General features: G+C 44.8%; 1 protein-coding gene across 1 annotated transcript; it reads left to right on the top strand.

Annotated features, from left to right (window-relative positions):
* Nucleotides 1-19: 19 nt before the first annotated feature.
* MINAR2 (membrane integral NOTCH2 associated receptor 2) lies at nucleotides 20-16,323 on the top strand. The gene is made up of 3 exons (XM_035099720.2): nucleotides 20-1,267; nucleotides 14,628-14,873; nucleotides 16,144-16,323. The coding sequence occupies exons 1-3, from the start codon at nucleotides 1,103-1,105 to the stop codon at nucleotides 16,321-16,323; spliced, it is 591 nt and encodes a 196-aa protein (XP_034955611.1). The 5' UTR covers nucleotides 20-1,102.
* The last annotated feature ends 129 nt before the right edge of the window (nucleotides 16,324-16,452 follow it).

Here is a 16,452-nt window from a genome sequence, read left to right as displayed (position 1 = left end):
CTGTTGAAAATAAAATATGAAATGGAGAAAACCAAATATGTGAAGGTGGACCACTCTATCCATCTAGCGCAGTATTGTTTCTGCCAGGGGGGATACGCCACCGTGGTGCTCCCATGTCATTGGACTTAAACTTCCAACAGTCCTAGCCAACATGGCCAATGTAAACCCAACAGTTTCCGGAGCACCGGTCTTCAAAGAAATGTTATGAGGATAAATTCTAAATTGCCATTTATTAGTCAGTACCTGTTCCCCCCTGCAAAGGGGGAGGTTTTAAGTCCTGTTTTATTTTTGTGGAATGTAACCACTTTCACAGCTGCCAGACACTCACTCAGGCTACATTTTTAGCAAGTTGTCCACTACACAATTTCTTTTCTGATCCATCACACTGCCAGCTCAGACCTCGTAAGTGTATAGGGGATATTAAGGTCTTCCTACCACAACGTGCAGTGCTGTATTTCATGCCAGTGATCACCTTGTGACAGTTACAGGTAGGTAGCCGTGTTGGTCTGAGTTGAAGCAAAATAGAAAAATTCCTTTCGTGTGCATGCACACAAGGTATCTGAAGAAGTGTGCATGCACACGAAAGCTCATACCAAAATAAAAACTTAGTTGGTCTTTAAGGTGCTACTGAAGGAATTTTTCTATTCACCTTGTGACAGTCAAGAGTGTTTTCAATAGACTTCTGAAATGCTGCAGTAGCAAATAAAGTTGGGATTAGTTTTTTAAGCTACATTTTACATTGCAAGCTCTGGTGTCATTTTTATGCATACTTGCTTCAGAAATCCCCACTTCTGCAACTTTTGCTGCACTCAGACATCTCGGGCATCCAGTAACTGATTGTCACATTTAATGGACACATTTAGAGCCTTCCTTTCACTTCAGACCAGCTCTTGAAAACATCGGCTAATCCAGTTTAAAGGGACCCGCCGTGTTGCTCATTTTCATGTGCAGACAATAGGAAATGTATCTGCCTGAACATCAGTCAGCTCCAGTTTCAGGTAGGAGAAAGGCAATATCCTTGTTCACTTAATTAATTATAGAAGAAGTTGGGAGCTGCTCCGGGGAAGAGCAACTTGCTTTCACCAATATGTGACAGAGAAACATGGATCTCTCTGCACTGCCAAACAACAACCACCCCGATAAATTCCTGCAGCTAGACGTGAAATCCTTAGCAAAAACCTCCATCTTTTTACAAACCTGGCTAGCAAGTTTTCCAGACACGCATTTTCCTGAGCAACAGCAATGGCACAACAGAGTCTATTCACAGGTAAGTAGCCAGAGCACCAGACTCACCTCTGCTAATTCAGTAGTTTGTTGTTGTACCTATTACAGACAACTTCACTGGACTGTGAAGCCCTATATCCCATATTGGCAACATCCCTGACTTAGCTTTGCTCCTGTGCTTTAAGACTAAGTGGTTTGATATTTTAAATTCATTTTTGCTGGCATGATAGTTACATGTTTTTGGTAGATATTGTCATAACTGGAGGGTTTCACAGTTAAACCAAACAACCTAAAGCAGGGGTGCCCAAACTTTTTTCAAAGAGGGCCAGATTTGATGAAGTTAGGGCTGACCAAAGTTGTTGAGCTTTTTAAAGGATTTAACCCCAAAGTTGCTGAGCTTTTAAGGATTTAACCCCAGGACATATACTGCCACGGGGGCCGGATTAAATCGATCAGCGGGCCAGGCCCCCAAAACAGACTTTGGACATGCCTGACCTAAAGGAAGCAAATCTAAGGGGGCAGGGGGGGGGAAATACAGCTTTAAAAATGAAAGCTGGCCACTGTTGATCAGTTGGTACCACTTCAATACAATCACCAGTCCTCTTCCCTATATGCTGTTTATCGAGCATTCATCCTGAATTACTTGCACAGATTTGCAAGGATATTGGCAGATTATTGAACAGTCATCTTGTTGGCTTGCAGGAAGCTCATACAATGTCAGGTCAAGCAATTGTTACCCAAACTTTTTCCCTTGCAGTTCCCCATCACTTTTCATATAGCCGAAAATCCAACTGGGGGCATGTGGGCATGCAAATGTGTTATGCAACTTTAGACGCTAGCTCAGCTTATCTTGCTTGTGTCATAAGGACACTTGGGGCACATGTGTGGGGACCCTCAGTTCTGAGCACAGGGCTTGAGACTTCTTGCCACACAGCTCATGATGGCTGCTGAAAACGTTTGTGTGTGTCCACAGTAAGCCAAGTGTGCACACTCACCAACATTCAGCCTTCAGCATTTGCTGGTTAGTGCTATTTTCCAAGCACTTGCCAATGTGCCGAATCCTGCGTATGGCCTTCTATGCACTGGAAGCCATCTAGAAGAGACTTTAAATGCTTTCCCCACAGCAACCACATACCCTTGGTTCGCACATGTAGACAACCCTTTAATAAAATTTGGTTTTCAGCAACTGTTACACTAAAGTATTTGGATATATTTATCTCCCTTCCCCCCCTTCCCAGTGTATGTGTTTGGTACCTCATAATGCAGATCAATAAAGACTCTCAGGTTTGTCTGTCAGGGCTCAGATGGGTTTCCTTTTTTAAAATAAGCATGGTCCAACCTGGCAGAGAGAGAGAGAGAGAGAGAGAGAGAGAGAGAGAGAGAGAGTCATGGGGGGCATTAAAAGAAATCCTATATTTTAAACCTTCAGAGAGCTTTCTGGGAGAATGTCTTATTGAAATGTAAAATTAAACAGAACCACATTTCTTGATAGTCCCAAACTTACAGCCTGGTCTTATCCATGCTGACTTAAGAACGAGTCTGACTGATTTCACCAAGTTTTACTTGGGAATAATTATGTTTGAGATTGCAGCCTTAATTGTCAAACACACACACACACACACACACACACACACACACGTTTTAACGATCAAAAAATAAGGAGGAATTGCGTATGTCTTATATGTTCCAGATATCAAAATAAACATGATGTACACAAGGTGTAGAATGAATGCTTGATGAATAGCATGTTTTGTTTTAGGACTAGAGGCCTAATGAGGTTAAGGGTTAGTTAAGACCGGAATAGGAGGGGGGGGGTTGTGTTCCTTTTCAGAAGAGATGTGAATGACCTGCAGGTTCCTGAAGTCATTAAAGCCTGAAAGCAACCTAAATTCCCAGCCCTGGAATTCATTTTATTTTAACAAACACTTGCTTCTTAGGACTCGCTGCCTCCGTGCTGTGTTTGTGAGATTGTCACGACCTTTACCCAAAGATCATTCAGATTAATGTGCCCCCCCTTGCCTCTGAAAGTGCTTTCTTCTGCTTTGAAGTGTTTTCATTTATTTTCCACCAAATTCTGAGGCCGCCATGACAAGTAAGTCGGGTTTCAGACGGGTTTTTTGACTTTTAAAAAATCTGCTTTGGGGGAGTCTATTTCTTCCCCTATCATAATGGAAGGTAAAGCCTGCCCAAGCCCTGTTGGCCTTTGCACTGAAAATGTTTGCCCTACAAGAGAGAGAGCGGTCTTCCTTTTCTTTGCTAAACCACACACTTAAGACTCCCTGGCCCCGATCCAACTACACACGTGCAGCGGCAGCTGGGCTTGTGCACAAGGATGCTTGTTAGAAATACAGTAAGCCTGACAATTAGCTGTTTGGTGAGGCGCCTGCTTCAGAACATATGGCCGCTAGCTAGAGTGACTACAATTAACCTTCTCTTTTCCCTCAACACATGAAACCCATAAGAAGCAAACCCGTCTCATCATCATGCTGCAGGTGGCAAACTGAACCCGAAAGCTAGTCATTTCCCCTATGACCACCCAACAAATTCCAAGCTCAAATGAACTTGTGTCCAGCTCTCTCAGCTCCACACCACAATAGCGTTGTAATTGGAGGGTTACAGGTAGGTAGCCGTGTTGGTCTGGATCGAAGTAAAATAAAAAAATTCCTTCAGTAGCACCTTAAAGACCAACTAAGTTTTTATTTTGGTATGAGCTTTCGTGTGCATGCACACTTCTTCAGATACAGTGAAATGGAAGTTTCCAGGCACTTATGTCAGTTTGTACCTGGGCAAGTTTCTTGGTGAGGTTGATGAACTTCCATTTCATGCGGCTCAATGTGGTGCCTTCCATAGTTCTGGTTACAGGTAGGTAGCCGTGTTGGTCTGGATCGAAGTAAAATAAAAAAATTCCTTCAGTAGCACCTTAAAGACCAACTAAGTTTTTATTTTGGTATGAGCTTTCGTGTGCATGCACACTTCTTCAGATACAGTGAAATGGAAGTTTCCAGGCACTTATGTCAGTTTGTACCTGGGCAAGTTTCTTGGTGAGGTTGATGGACTTCCATTTCATGCGGCTCAATGTGGTGCCTTCCATAGTTCTGGTTACAGGTAGGTAGCCGTGTTGGTCTGGATCGAAGTAAAATAAAAAAATTCCTTCAGTAGTAATTGGAGGGTGTGAGACTCTTACTAATAAGACCATGGCTGCAGATTAATCTTAACAGATGTGATGTTCAGGCTCTTTCCTGGCAAGCAGCCAAAAAAAAATCCTAGAATCCGACCTTTGTGCTTCTAGTCTAGGCTATTCAAACCCTCCAAGTGTCCCCATTTTCCACGGACACTCCTGGATTTACAGAAGCCGTCCCAGTTCCTGATTTGATCCCAGAATGTCCCATTTTTTTCCTTACAACATCCCTATTTTCATCAGGGATATGGAGGAAGGTATGGAGTTATGCGGACCTCCCGCCCCTGAGCCAATGAGATAAGATATACAACCTTTAGAAGACACCTGAAGGCAGCCCTGTATAGGGAAAGGTTTGTTTTTTTAATGCTTAATGTTTTATTGTATTTTTATGTATGTTGGAAGGGACGCGGGTGGCGCTGTGGTCTAAACCACAGAGCCTAGGACTTGCTGATCAGAAGGTTGGCGGTTCGAATCCCTGCAATGGGGTGAGCTCCCGTTGGTCCCTGCTCCTGTGCACCTAGCAGTTCGAAACCACGTCAAAGTGCAAGTAGATAAATAGGTACTGCTCCGATGGGAAGGTAAACAGTGTTTCCGTGTGCTGTTCTGGTTCACCAGAAGTGGCTTAGTCATGCTGGCCACATGGCCCAGAAGCTGTCTGCAGACAAATGCCGGCTCCCTCGGCCTATAGAACAAGAGGAGCGGACAACCCCCGAGTCGTCCATGACTGGACCTAATGGTCAGGGGTACCTCTACCTTTACCCTTTTATGTATGTTGGAAGAGTAGCTAGGGCAGATGGATGGGGTATAAATAAAATGATTGAATAGGATATCCTTATTTTCCATAGGAGAAATATTGGAGGGTATTCTATGTCCAGGGATGGACTAGCCTATGTTTAACCAGGGGCAATTGGAAATACTATCTCGGAGCAAGGAATGGATCTGTTACAATACCAAACAAGTCCTTTGCCACAAGAAGAAGACAAGACTTAAGTAAAGCACTAAATATATGCTACAGCACTACCTAGCAGTTGGGTGTGTTGCTTATATTCTCATTGCAGTAAATTTTCCTGCAGGTTATCCCTACAGTAAAAGAGCACATTGAGCCATACCATGCAGACCGGCATGAACCGACTAAGGCAACTGAATTACCCAGCACAAATGGAAAGCCAAACTAAAGCAGCAGTCAGCGCCGTCTTAAGCGCTCCCGGCGCCCGCCGGATCCCTTCGGCGCCCTCCCACCCCGTTTCCCAGCACGGTGGGCGGGTGGGCGCAGCGCGCAGCGCGGGTGCAACAGGCGCTGCTGCGCAGAAGGCGGGCGGGCAGGCGCAGCTGCGCGGCGGACCGGTCGGCCAGCGGGTGGGCGCAGCTCGCGGCGCCCTCCTATCGGGCCGGCGCCATGGTGCCCTGCGCCACCCAGCCTGCACGTAGGGCCGGGCCTGAGTCAGGATTGCCGAAATAAGGCAGCTCTCTCTAGACAATAAGTCCCATTAAACACACAAACTTCCAGGAAAATTTGTAGGATCAGGGTGTAAGAGGGTTGTGTGTGAACCTATGGGTGCACTGCAAAAAGCAGACATGCATTGGGCTAGAGGTCGTCTGATCCTCAGGTTCCAAAAAAACAATTTCCTGCAGGCTTTCCCTTTAATGGTAAGCAATCAGAATTCCATGTGGAGGCTTTTATGATGCAAATAAACTCATAAGCTTCCTCCCTCCCTCCCTAGATTTAACCTCTGTAGTAGTCACAGTGAGGACTGGCTGTAATGCCGATCTTCTTGCAATGCTTCCACTTCCACTTGGACACATCAGGCAGTTTTACAACCTGTGGACCAAGTCACATGGCCTGGGGGGGGGGGCAATTATACTACTTTCTGACCTGTCTTTGCTTTCGGTCCACATGTACTCGTAGGTGCAGTTGCCAGAGCCACTCTACAAAGCCAAGTGTGTATACTTGAACAATGTTGTTCATGGTGATGACATAAAACGGGATCTGGATGTACATCAAAGTTCTCAGACATCACCATGCAGCTCATCAGTAAGGACCAATGGGGGAGTAAAACCATTACTGAATGTGACCTATTCACCCCCCAAAAGTGGCTGAACTGAAACTAATTTACATCTTTTAAGACAAGACCTGCCCTGCTGAATCATCTCCATGCAAGCCAGTGTTTTAACTGCAGCCAGCCAGATGCATCTGGAAGGTCACAGAAGGCCAGACATTCCTGCAACGCCAGATGCTATCCATGGCCTACGAAAATGTTTAGTTCTTCTAACAATTGCTCTCATAATTCCACAAGAAATTTCAAACTCCGGCACTAATTCATCGTGTTATGGGGCAGCCAATGTAATTCTCTTCAGATGGGGTTGGACTCCAACTTCCATCAGCCCTGGACAGAATGGTCTGTAGTCCAGGATAATAGGAATTGTAGTCCAACATCATCAGACAGGCACCACTGTGGCTACTGCCCTTTAACGGGGTGATGCCTTATACAGATCAGGCCAATTGTCTCTCTAACGCAGCACTGTTTATTTGGGCTGGGTGACACCTGGTTTTCAACATAGTGATATATCACCAGCTCAACATCGCAATATATATACCACAATGTCTGAAATAAGGATGGAGCTATGTAGAGGCATTGGTTGGGTTCACAGTTTTTCCTGCACCATGATTTTTGCCGGCGCCTGCTCATGATTATTTGGGCTGGTGGAGTTAACAGGGGCTGCAGGAACTGAGAGAAGTATTGGCTGGCTTCACGGTTTTTCCCCCATTCTGATTTTTGCATAGCACATACACACATCATGATTCGCGATATATTGCCAGGTCAAAAAATATGAAACCGATATCACGATATGGCCTTCATGGTGGTTTTCGACGATATATCAATATATAGCCTAGCCTTGCTGTCTACTTCAACTGCTACTAGTATTCAAGGGTCTCAGGACCCAGGGGTCATCCTATTACCTGCTACCTGAGATGACAAGGATTGAACTGGGGACCTTTTGTGTGCAGAACATGTGTGCAGCACATCTGTGACCTAAGAGTGTACAGTAGTACCTCGGGTTAAGAACTTAATTCATTCTGGAGGTGCGTTCTTAACCTGAAACTGTTCTTAACCAGAGGTACCACTTTAGCTAATGTAGGGCCTCCTGCTGCTGCTGCCGCCGCTGCCACTAACACTGCCACACGATTTCTGTTCTCATCCTGAAGCAAAGTTCTTAACCTGAGGTACTATTTCTGGGTTAGTGGAGTCTGTAACCTGAAGCGTCTGTAACCTGAAGCGTCTGTAACCCGAGGTACCACTGCACATTGTCTCTTAAGAGTACATTCTGATACCTGATTTTCTTCTTTTCCCCCCAGCACTTTTCCACCACACTCAGATCACATTATTTTTATGTCTTTTTCCACATCCATCACCCACCCCACCCAAAAAGCACCAGTAGTAAAATAGCCTTTTCCACATCCAGTTAGCAAGCCTGAGACATCATTAGCATCTCTGAAGAACTTTGAATACATAATAGGATGATGAAATGAAGGCGCACACGCACACGTACACACACAAAGATAAGCTATTGCAGTGGTGCCATTTCAATTAGGCTCATGAAAGCTTGAGGGGGCAAAATACAATTCACAAAAGACATGCAAGATAATCTGATCGTAGGATATGTCAGGGCTCAGAAATGGCATATGGAACCCGACAGGAGCTAAAACAGCAGCTGGCGGGCACTGCAGATCGATTCACTCTCTAGCAGTAGCCGAGGATAATTTTAGAGCTCTAAAACAGACTTGGCAACTTAGGCATGTGAAAGGGGTGTGAATGCCAGAATCCTCCTGCACAGGGTTTCTTATAGCGATTTCCTTGCAATCTCTCCGGCTTCAATCCGAAAACAGACAGCAATTATTTCCCATTTGATTACATCTTTTTTCCTGCTTTGCAAGCATGGTGTGTGTATCTGCAGCCTTTCCCTTTAATGGTGAACTATCAGAATTCCATCTGGTACGCAAGTATCTTCCCAGATATACTAGTTTATTCTTCCTATGATTGGCTCTGAGAGATGCTGCTCATTGGAAGAAGCCTCCTTTTCCTGCATGTCTTGCTTTTTAAACCATGACTTGCTCCAGGGAAAATCTTGTGGAGTGTATTCCACAAGCAGATTTTGTTTTCTGCTTTTGAAGCAAGGGGAAAGGGAATGAGGGGTTTGCTTGATGCATGATGGCACAGGATCGCAGTTCATGGTCATGGCTTCTGCTTGGAAACCGTGAACCTTGTCAGGAAGTCAACCTTTTGTGAGTTTACCCGTAGGAAAGAGGAAAAGGTGCTTTCTACGCTACTCCAGGTGCTTCGATCAGAGATCTATCAGAATCCAGATCCCTCAGTTTTCCAATTTTACCCACTTCAAGATGCACCTGTGCCAGTATCACCAACAGCAACAATTGTTTGATGCAAACTCCCAGCTGGGAATCTGTACTTGGTCCAATTATTGTCTGTTCCAATGATGAAAATATTAACCCTCACAGGAGGAGAGAGAGAGAGAAAGAAGAGAAGAGAAGAGAAGAGAAGAGAAGAGAAGAGAAGAGAAGAGAAGAGAAGAGAAGAGGGAGAAATGGTCTCCAAATATAAAGAAATATATTTACTTCAGACTGAGGATGGCATACAGAGGAAGAGGACAGTCAAGGGGGGGGGTAGAAAAAGGTCTCCCAGATTGAGAGACTGGGAGAAGAAGTAGGCTCTTAGGTGGGAGATGGGAAGGTCTACTTCTCTGTGTGTAGATAAATGATTGGATATGTATATCCTCCTTCATGGATCACTGCCTTGTTGTGTCGATGGGGCTTGAATAGCTCAGAGAAGCTATGAGCTATGCCGTGCAGGGCCACCCAAGATGGACAGGTCATAGCTGAGAGTTTCAACTAAATGTGATCCACCTGGAGAAGGAACTGGCAAACCACTCCAGTATTTTGCCAAGAAAACTCCATGGACAAAGACAACAGGCATATAAAAGTTATGACGCTGGAAGATAAGCCGCTCAGGTTGGAAGGTGTCCAACATGCTACTGAGGAAGAGCGGAGGACAAGTACAAGTCGATTCAGAGATGATGAAGCAGCTGGGCCAAAGCGGAAAGGTGATTCAGTTGCGGATATGCCTGGAAGCAAAGGGAAAGTCCAATGCTGTAAAGAAAAATATTGCATAGGAACCTGGAATGTAAGAACCATGAACCTTGGTAAGCTGGATGTGGTCAAAAATGAGATGGCAAGAATAAATATTGACATCCTGGGCATCAGTGAACTAAAATCGATGGGAATGGGCAAATTCAGTTCGGATGACCATATCTACTACTGTGGGCAAGAATCCCATAGAAGAAATGGAGTGGCCCTCACAGTCAACAAAAGAGTGGCGAAAGCTGTACGGGGTTGCAATCTCAAAAATGATAGAATGATCTCAATACGAATCCAAGGCAGACATTTTAACATCACAGTAATCCAAGTTTATGCACCAACTACCGGTGCTGAAGAAAGTGAAATTGACCAGTTCTATGGAGACTTACAACACCTTCTAGAAATGACACCAAAGAAGGATGTTCTTCTCATGATAGGGGATTGGAATGCTAAAGTAGGGAGTCAAGAGATAAAAGGAACAACTGGCAAGTTTGGCCTTGGAGTTCAAAATGAAGCAGGGCAAAGGCTAATAGAGTTCTGTCAAGAGAACAAGCTGGTCATCACAAACACTCTTTTCCAACAACACAAGAGACGACTCTACACATGGATATCACCAAATGGGCAGCATCGAAATCAGATTGATTATATTCTCTGCAGCCAAAGATGGAGAAGCTCTATACAGTCAGCAAAAACAAGACCTGGAGCTGACTGTGGCTCAGATCACCAGCTTCTTATAGCAAAATTCCAGCTTAAACTGAAGAAAATAGGGAAATCCACGGGGCCTGTAAGACACAATCTAAATCAAATCCCTTATGAATATACAGAAGTAGAAGTGAGGAACAGGTTTAAGGATTTAGATTTGGTGGACAGAGTGCCTGAAGAACTATGGATGGAGGCGTGTAACATTATACAGGAGGCAGCAACGAAAATCATCCCAATGAAAAGGAAATCCAAGAAAGCAAAGTTGCTGTCCAATGAGGCCTTACAAATAGCGGGGGAGAGAAAGCAAGCAAAATGCGAGGGAGATAGTGAAAGATACAGGAAATTGAATGCAGATTTCCAAAAAATAGCAAGGAGAGACAAGAGGGCCTTCTTAAACGAGCAATGCAAAGAAATAGAGGATAACAACAGAATGGGAAAAACCAGAGATTTGTTCAAGAAAATTGGAGATATGAAAGGAACATTTCATACAAAGATTACCATAATAAAGGACAAAAGTGGAAAGGACCTAACAGAAGCAGAAGACATCAAGAAGAGGTGGCACGAATACACAGAGGAATTACAGTGGTACCTCGGTTTGCGACCGCAATCCATTCTGCGGAGCCGGTCGCTCCCCAAATCAGTCGCTTGCCGAAGGCACGCTTCTGCACGTGCGCGAAATGCCAATATAGTGCTTCTGTGCATCCGAGTGCCGTGGAACCCGGATGTAAACACTTCCGGGTCCGTGGTGGTCGGAAACCGAAGCGGTCGCAAACGGAGGCGGTTGCAAACCGAGGTTTGACTGTATACCAGAAAGATATGGAGGTATCGTATACCCCAGGTAGTGTGTTTGCTGACCTTGAGCCAGACATCCTGGAGATTGAAGTCAAATGGGCCTTTGAAAGCACTGCAAATAACAAGGCCAGTGGAAGTGATGATATTCCAGCTGAACTATTTAAAATTTTAAAAGATGATGCTGTCAAGGTGCTACACTCAATATGCCAACAAGTTTGGAAAACTCAGTAGTGGCCAGATGATTGGAGAAGATTAGTCTACATCCCAATCCCAAAGAAGGGCAGTGCCAAAGAATGCTCCAACTACCGCACAATTGCGCTCATTTCACATGCTAGCAAGGTTATGCTTAAAATTCTACAAGGCAGGCTTAAGCAGTATGTGGACCGAGAACTCCCAGAAGTGCAAGCTGGATTTCGAAGGGGCAGAGGAACCAGAGACCAAATTGTAAACATGCGCTGGATTATGGAGAAAGCTAGAGAATTCCAGAAAAACATCTACTTCTGCGTCATTGACTACGCAAAAGCATTTGACTGTGTTGACCACAGCAAACTATGGCAAGTTCTTAAAGAAATGAGAGTGCCTGATCACCTCATCTGTCTCCTGAGAAATCTCTATGTGGGACAAGAAGCTACAGTTAGAACTGGATATGGAATAACTGATTGGTTCAAAATTGGGAAAGGAGCACGACAAGGCTGTATATTGTCTCCCTGCTTATTTAACTTATATGCAGAATTCATCATGCAAAAGGCTGGACTGGATGACTCCCAAGGTGGAATTAAGATTGCCAGAAGAAATATCAACAACCTCAGATATGCAGATGACACAACCTTCTTTGATTCTTCATTTTGTTATTCCAACATCTCTTGCAGTTCTTGCCGACTTCTAGCTACCACAACTTTGCATCTGCATATAATTGCTGGAGGAGACTCTTGAGAGTCCCATGGACTGCAAGAAGATCAAACCTATCCATTCTGAAGGAAATCAGCCCTGAGTGCTCACTGGAAGGACAGATCCTGAAGCTGAGGCGCCAATACTTTGGCCACCTCATGAGAAGAGAAGACTCCCTGGAAAAGACCCTGATGTTGGGAAAGATGGAGGGCACAAGGAGAAGGGGACGACAGAGGATGAGATAGGATGGCAGTAATGCAGTGCACATTTACCCAACAGTAAACTGTTGGGTGGTGCTGCGGTGTAAACCACTGAGCCTTGGGCTTGTTGATCGGAAGGTTGGCAGTTCAAATCCCTGTGACGGGGTGAGCTCCCATTGTTCAGTCCCAGCTCCTGCCAACTTAGCAGTTTGAAAGCACGTTAAAGTTCAAGTAGATAAATAGGTACCGCTCTGACAGGAAGGTAAATGGCGTTTCTGTGCGCTGCTCTGGTTTCTCCAGAAGCAGCTTAGTCATGCTGGCCACATGACCCGGAATAACTGTCTGTGGACAAACGTCGGCTCCCTCTGCCAGTAAAGCGAGATGAGCGCCGCAACCCCAGAGTTGTTCGCGACTGGACTTAACTGTCAGGGGTCCTTTACCTTTAAACTGATTTGAGGTCTGTCTGTTTTACAATCAGGCAGTGTATAAATTTTATGAAATTTTATGAAATGAACAGATAATAAATAAGAGCGAGTTCAGCTGCTGGGTCAGGTAGGCTACTACACAAGGAAATCCCTTTCCTTCAGACCAGAAAAGCATGCCAGCTGAAACAGTGTGCCACCCTCTCATAGGAAAGGATGGGTAAAAGCAGCAAGTGGTTCTGACAGGGATGTCTCAGCCAGCAGATTCACCTCCCTGATTTCTTTGCTGTCTTATCTCACAACTGAGAGGACAAGAGAGACAGAACAGTTGAGGCAGTCAGCCAGGGCCGGATTTAGGTCTGATGAGGCCCTAAGCTACTGAAGGTAACGGGGCCCTTTATATGTTCAGCTGTCCTTTGTCAACAACAAATTGCCGCTGTTTTTTGTGTTGAATACCAGCATGCTATTTGGTAATTTATGGACCTCATAGGTATCTAAAGCCATTTGCACATGTTGTCATGCAACCAGTCCATGCAGAATGTAGGCACCCTAAATATCAGGCAAGTCCAAAGTCCAGCCCGGGGGCCTAATCCGGCCCCTGCTGCAGTTTATTTCCTGGGGTAAAATCCTAAAAGGTGGCCAACAACTTCAACCCTAAGAAAAAGCTCAACAACTTTGGTCGGCCCTCACGCATGTTCACTTCATCAAATCTGGACCTCTTTGAAAAAAGTTTGGACACCCCTGCTATATATAGAAATGAGAAAACCAATGATATTTTAGGGAGCAGGCTGGGCTCATGACTTACATCATAGGAGCCTACACAACACAAAACAGGGTTGCTGTAGCTGTATGTAGGTTTCATTTTATTGGTATTTTTATCTTATATTTTTGAAATGTACATCCATTTTTTTTCCTCCTTTAACTTTTTTGGGGCCTCCAAGAGAGTGGGGCTCTCCGATATACGGTAGCTTGTTTAGCTTATATGTAAATCCAGCACTGCCGTCACCCCATCACTTGGCCCAGCTGGATCACCCATTGCCCCCCTTCCTGCTTCCTTAGGGCTCCTACTGTGGGTTGCTTCCCTCTTTCAATTTGGGGAAAAAAATAAATAAATCCAAAAGTATATTCTCAATCTACAGGCTACTTCAGGCAACCTGTTAATTAAGCATTCATCCTGATCTGCTTTGCACAAAGTTTTTTTGGTGGGCTTTTTGGTGAACATTAAACTATGTTTAGTGTTTATGGAGCATTTGTTCTTATTTTTACGTGGGGAGGTTGCACAGCAATGAACATCCAGCCGTATTTCTGATTTGCTTGTGGGGTATTGATATACGTTCATGTCCATCGTTTGTTCAGTCCACACTTTTCAGCAAATTTCCTCCTTACTTTCCTAACCACAAAAAAAAAAAGAAGTTTGCCTGTTTGTTTAAGGAGATTCAGTGTTCTAGAACAATAATATGCTTTAATATACTTTAACTGTGCAAAGCTAAATTCCTGGCATGGGCTTGAATCTCTGCTGCAAAATGCTGATAGTCTGGAGGAAACCCATAATTCAACTTATTAACATGTAATAACCATTGTCTTTTGTGAAATTAATGATACCTGGCTAAAGTTTTGGATTTGAACTGGGAACTTTGAATTGGCATTCCACTTCCAGGGTGAAAAGTAATAGGAACTCCCTAGCTTTGGTGATGATGAATAAGGAAATATTGCTGCCTGCTGTCAGCTTTGGCTGCATATGTAGGTAAATTGCTGCTTTAAAATAATGTGTTTTGGCATCAAGTTGCTTTGTAGTCATCTATATCTGAATTCCATGAATAATCGTTGAATCTTAGTCAATCCTTACCTCCGACCAGGTTGTTAAAGAAGTTTTCAGATTCTTATAGTAATTTGACCATATTACAAGAACAAAGAGGACTGTTCCTCTCAATAGAAGATTTTCAGAGCTATGAGGATTAGCTGATGATTACTGTAAGGGGCTTTGTTAAGCTCCAGAGGAAGTCTTTGAAATAATATGCTCTTAGGTAAATGTTGATGACAGCCTTCATCCTTTTCGTATGTGTATCTTCCAGAGAGAAAAGAAAAATTTACGTGAGCAGCCTATCGCGGAAGTGAGTGAGCCCCATCCCGCAGCGATAGATAAAGCCCTTGGAAAACACATTACACCAATCACCTTGAAATCAACCATCAAAAGAAATCCTCTTTACAGTGATGTCTTCCCTGATGATAGCTGGAAGGAAGGGAAAAAATACCCATCCTGGACTGTTCAAGACTACGACAGACATTCCTTAAACTCTAGCCTGGCTCACTATCTAAAGGTACAATTCCACAAAATCACATCTGCCCCCACAAAAAAAATTATACCGGGGTTGGTAATGTGATGCCCATAGACACCCATGCACCCATAGAGACCTTCCCTGATTCCCACATGTCCTCTCCCCCGGCTGAAATTAGACATGAAAGAAGCATTCTGTTTCAGCAAAGTCAATAGGTTGGGGTAATGCCAGCAACGCTTTCTCTGGTTTGCAAATATAATCATGGGCCCCAAAAGGTTGGCAACCCCAGAACTGGACTGTTTTATTTGTGCCTGATATACTAGATATTTAAGTACCTGGGGAAATTGGGTACCGCGCAGAGCAAAGGGAGCACTAAGCTTTAGAACTGCTTGCAGAAGCCCAGATCCTAACTTTTGGCTCTGTGAATGGAAAGCACTTCCATTCATGGAAGGAAAGTTGCACTTCTGTGAATGGAATAAGTTTCTATCGACAGTACGAAAAGCCAGGATGCAAGTCAGTGTGTTTTCATTCTTTCTAAATTGTTTATTGTTGCTCCATTAACAGGGCCGTCCCTAGGCCCGGGCTGGGTGGTGCAAGGCGCCAGGGCGCCTGGGTATCAGGGGCGCGGAAGGGGCACCGAACGCTGGTGTCTGCCTCCACGCGCCTCTGCTGTTGAGCGGCTTCAGGCAGCTCTCTGGAGGCGTGCGGGGAGCGCGAGCCTGGGGCCGCCTCTGCCGCGCCTTTGTCTCAGCTGTTGAGCGGCTTCAGGCCGCTCTCCAGAGGCACGTGGGGAGCGCTAGCCTGGGGCTGCCTGAACAGCTGAGAGGCACGGCGCAGCGGCCCCAGGCTCGTGCTCCCCGGGTGCTTCCGGAGCTTCGCACAGGGAGCGGGAGCCTGGGGCTGCCTCCTCCGTGCCTCTCAGCTCCCTATGCGCCCCTCCTGCCCGCCTCACTCACGGGGCGCGCCAGAGGGATCTTGGCACCAGGTCGCCAGATATGGTTAAGACGGCCCTGTCCATTAAGCTTCCATGCCAAAGATTCTAAAGTTTCACAAGTATGTAAATTTACATTAGTAAATCACACTGAGTCCACTGTGCACCTTTTAAGGTATGGAGGTGTGTGCCCCCCCCCCCAATCTAGCCCTCATGCTACTAAGTGGAAGTGTCTGAACTGTTGCAGGTTGAAAGCCCTTGGACACATCCGGGGTGGCCATAGTTCATTTTTCGGTAGTAGCCAAAATATATTCAACTGCATGATGATGTTTTTGTTTATTGTCTATGCACAAGATAGAAACCCAGTCAATTTTCTCGTAGGAAAACCCAAACGACCTGCAGTACTGGTTGGAAGATGTTTACACACCAGGATATGACACCCTGCTGAAAAAGAAAGAGAGAGAAAGGAAACACTCGCAATGTTGCTTCATTGCGCTGCTCCTGACATTGCTGGTTTGTGTCATCATAACAACGGTGACAGTTTGTGTTCTGTTTACCTGATACAGCCAAATTCAGCCAATAAATGTTTCTGGACAATGCTTTCCTTAAAAAAAAAAAATACTAGAAACTGAAATCTGTAGTTTTGTTTCCATCAAAGGGCTAGAAACATCCCACAGCATAGCTGGTTGT

Source organism: Zootoca vivipara, chromosome 11, assembly GCF_963506605.1.
Source record: "Zootoca vivipara chromosome 11, rZooViv1.1, whole genome shotgun sequence".
Classification (NCBI taxonomy): Eukaryota; Metazoa; Chordata; class Lepidosauria; order Squamata; family Lacertidae; genus Zootoca; species Zootoca vivipara.
Note: the sequence above shows the minus strand (reverse complement) of the source record. Positions and strands in the feature narration are given on the sequence as shown.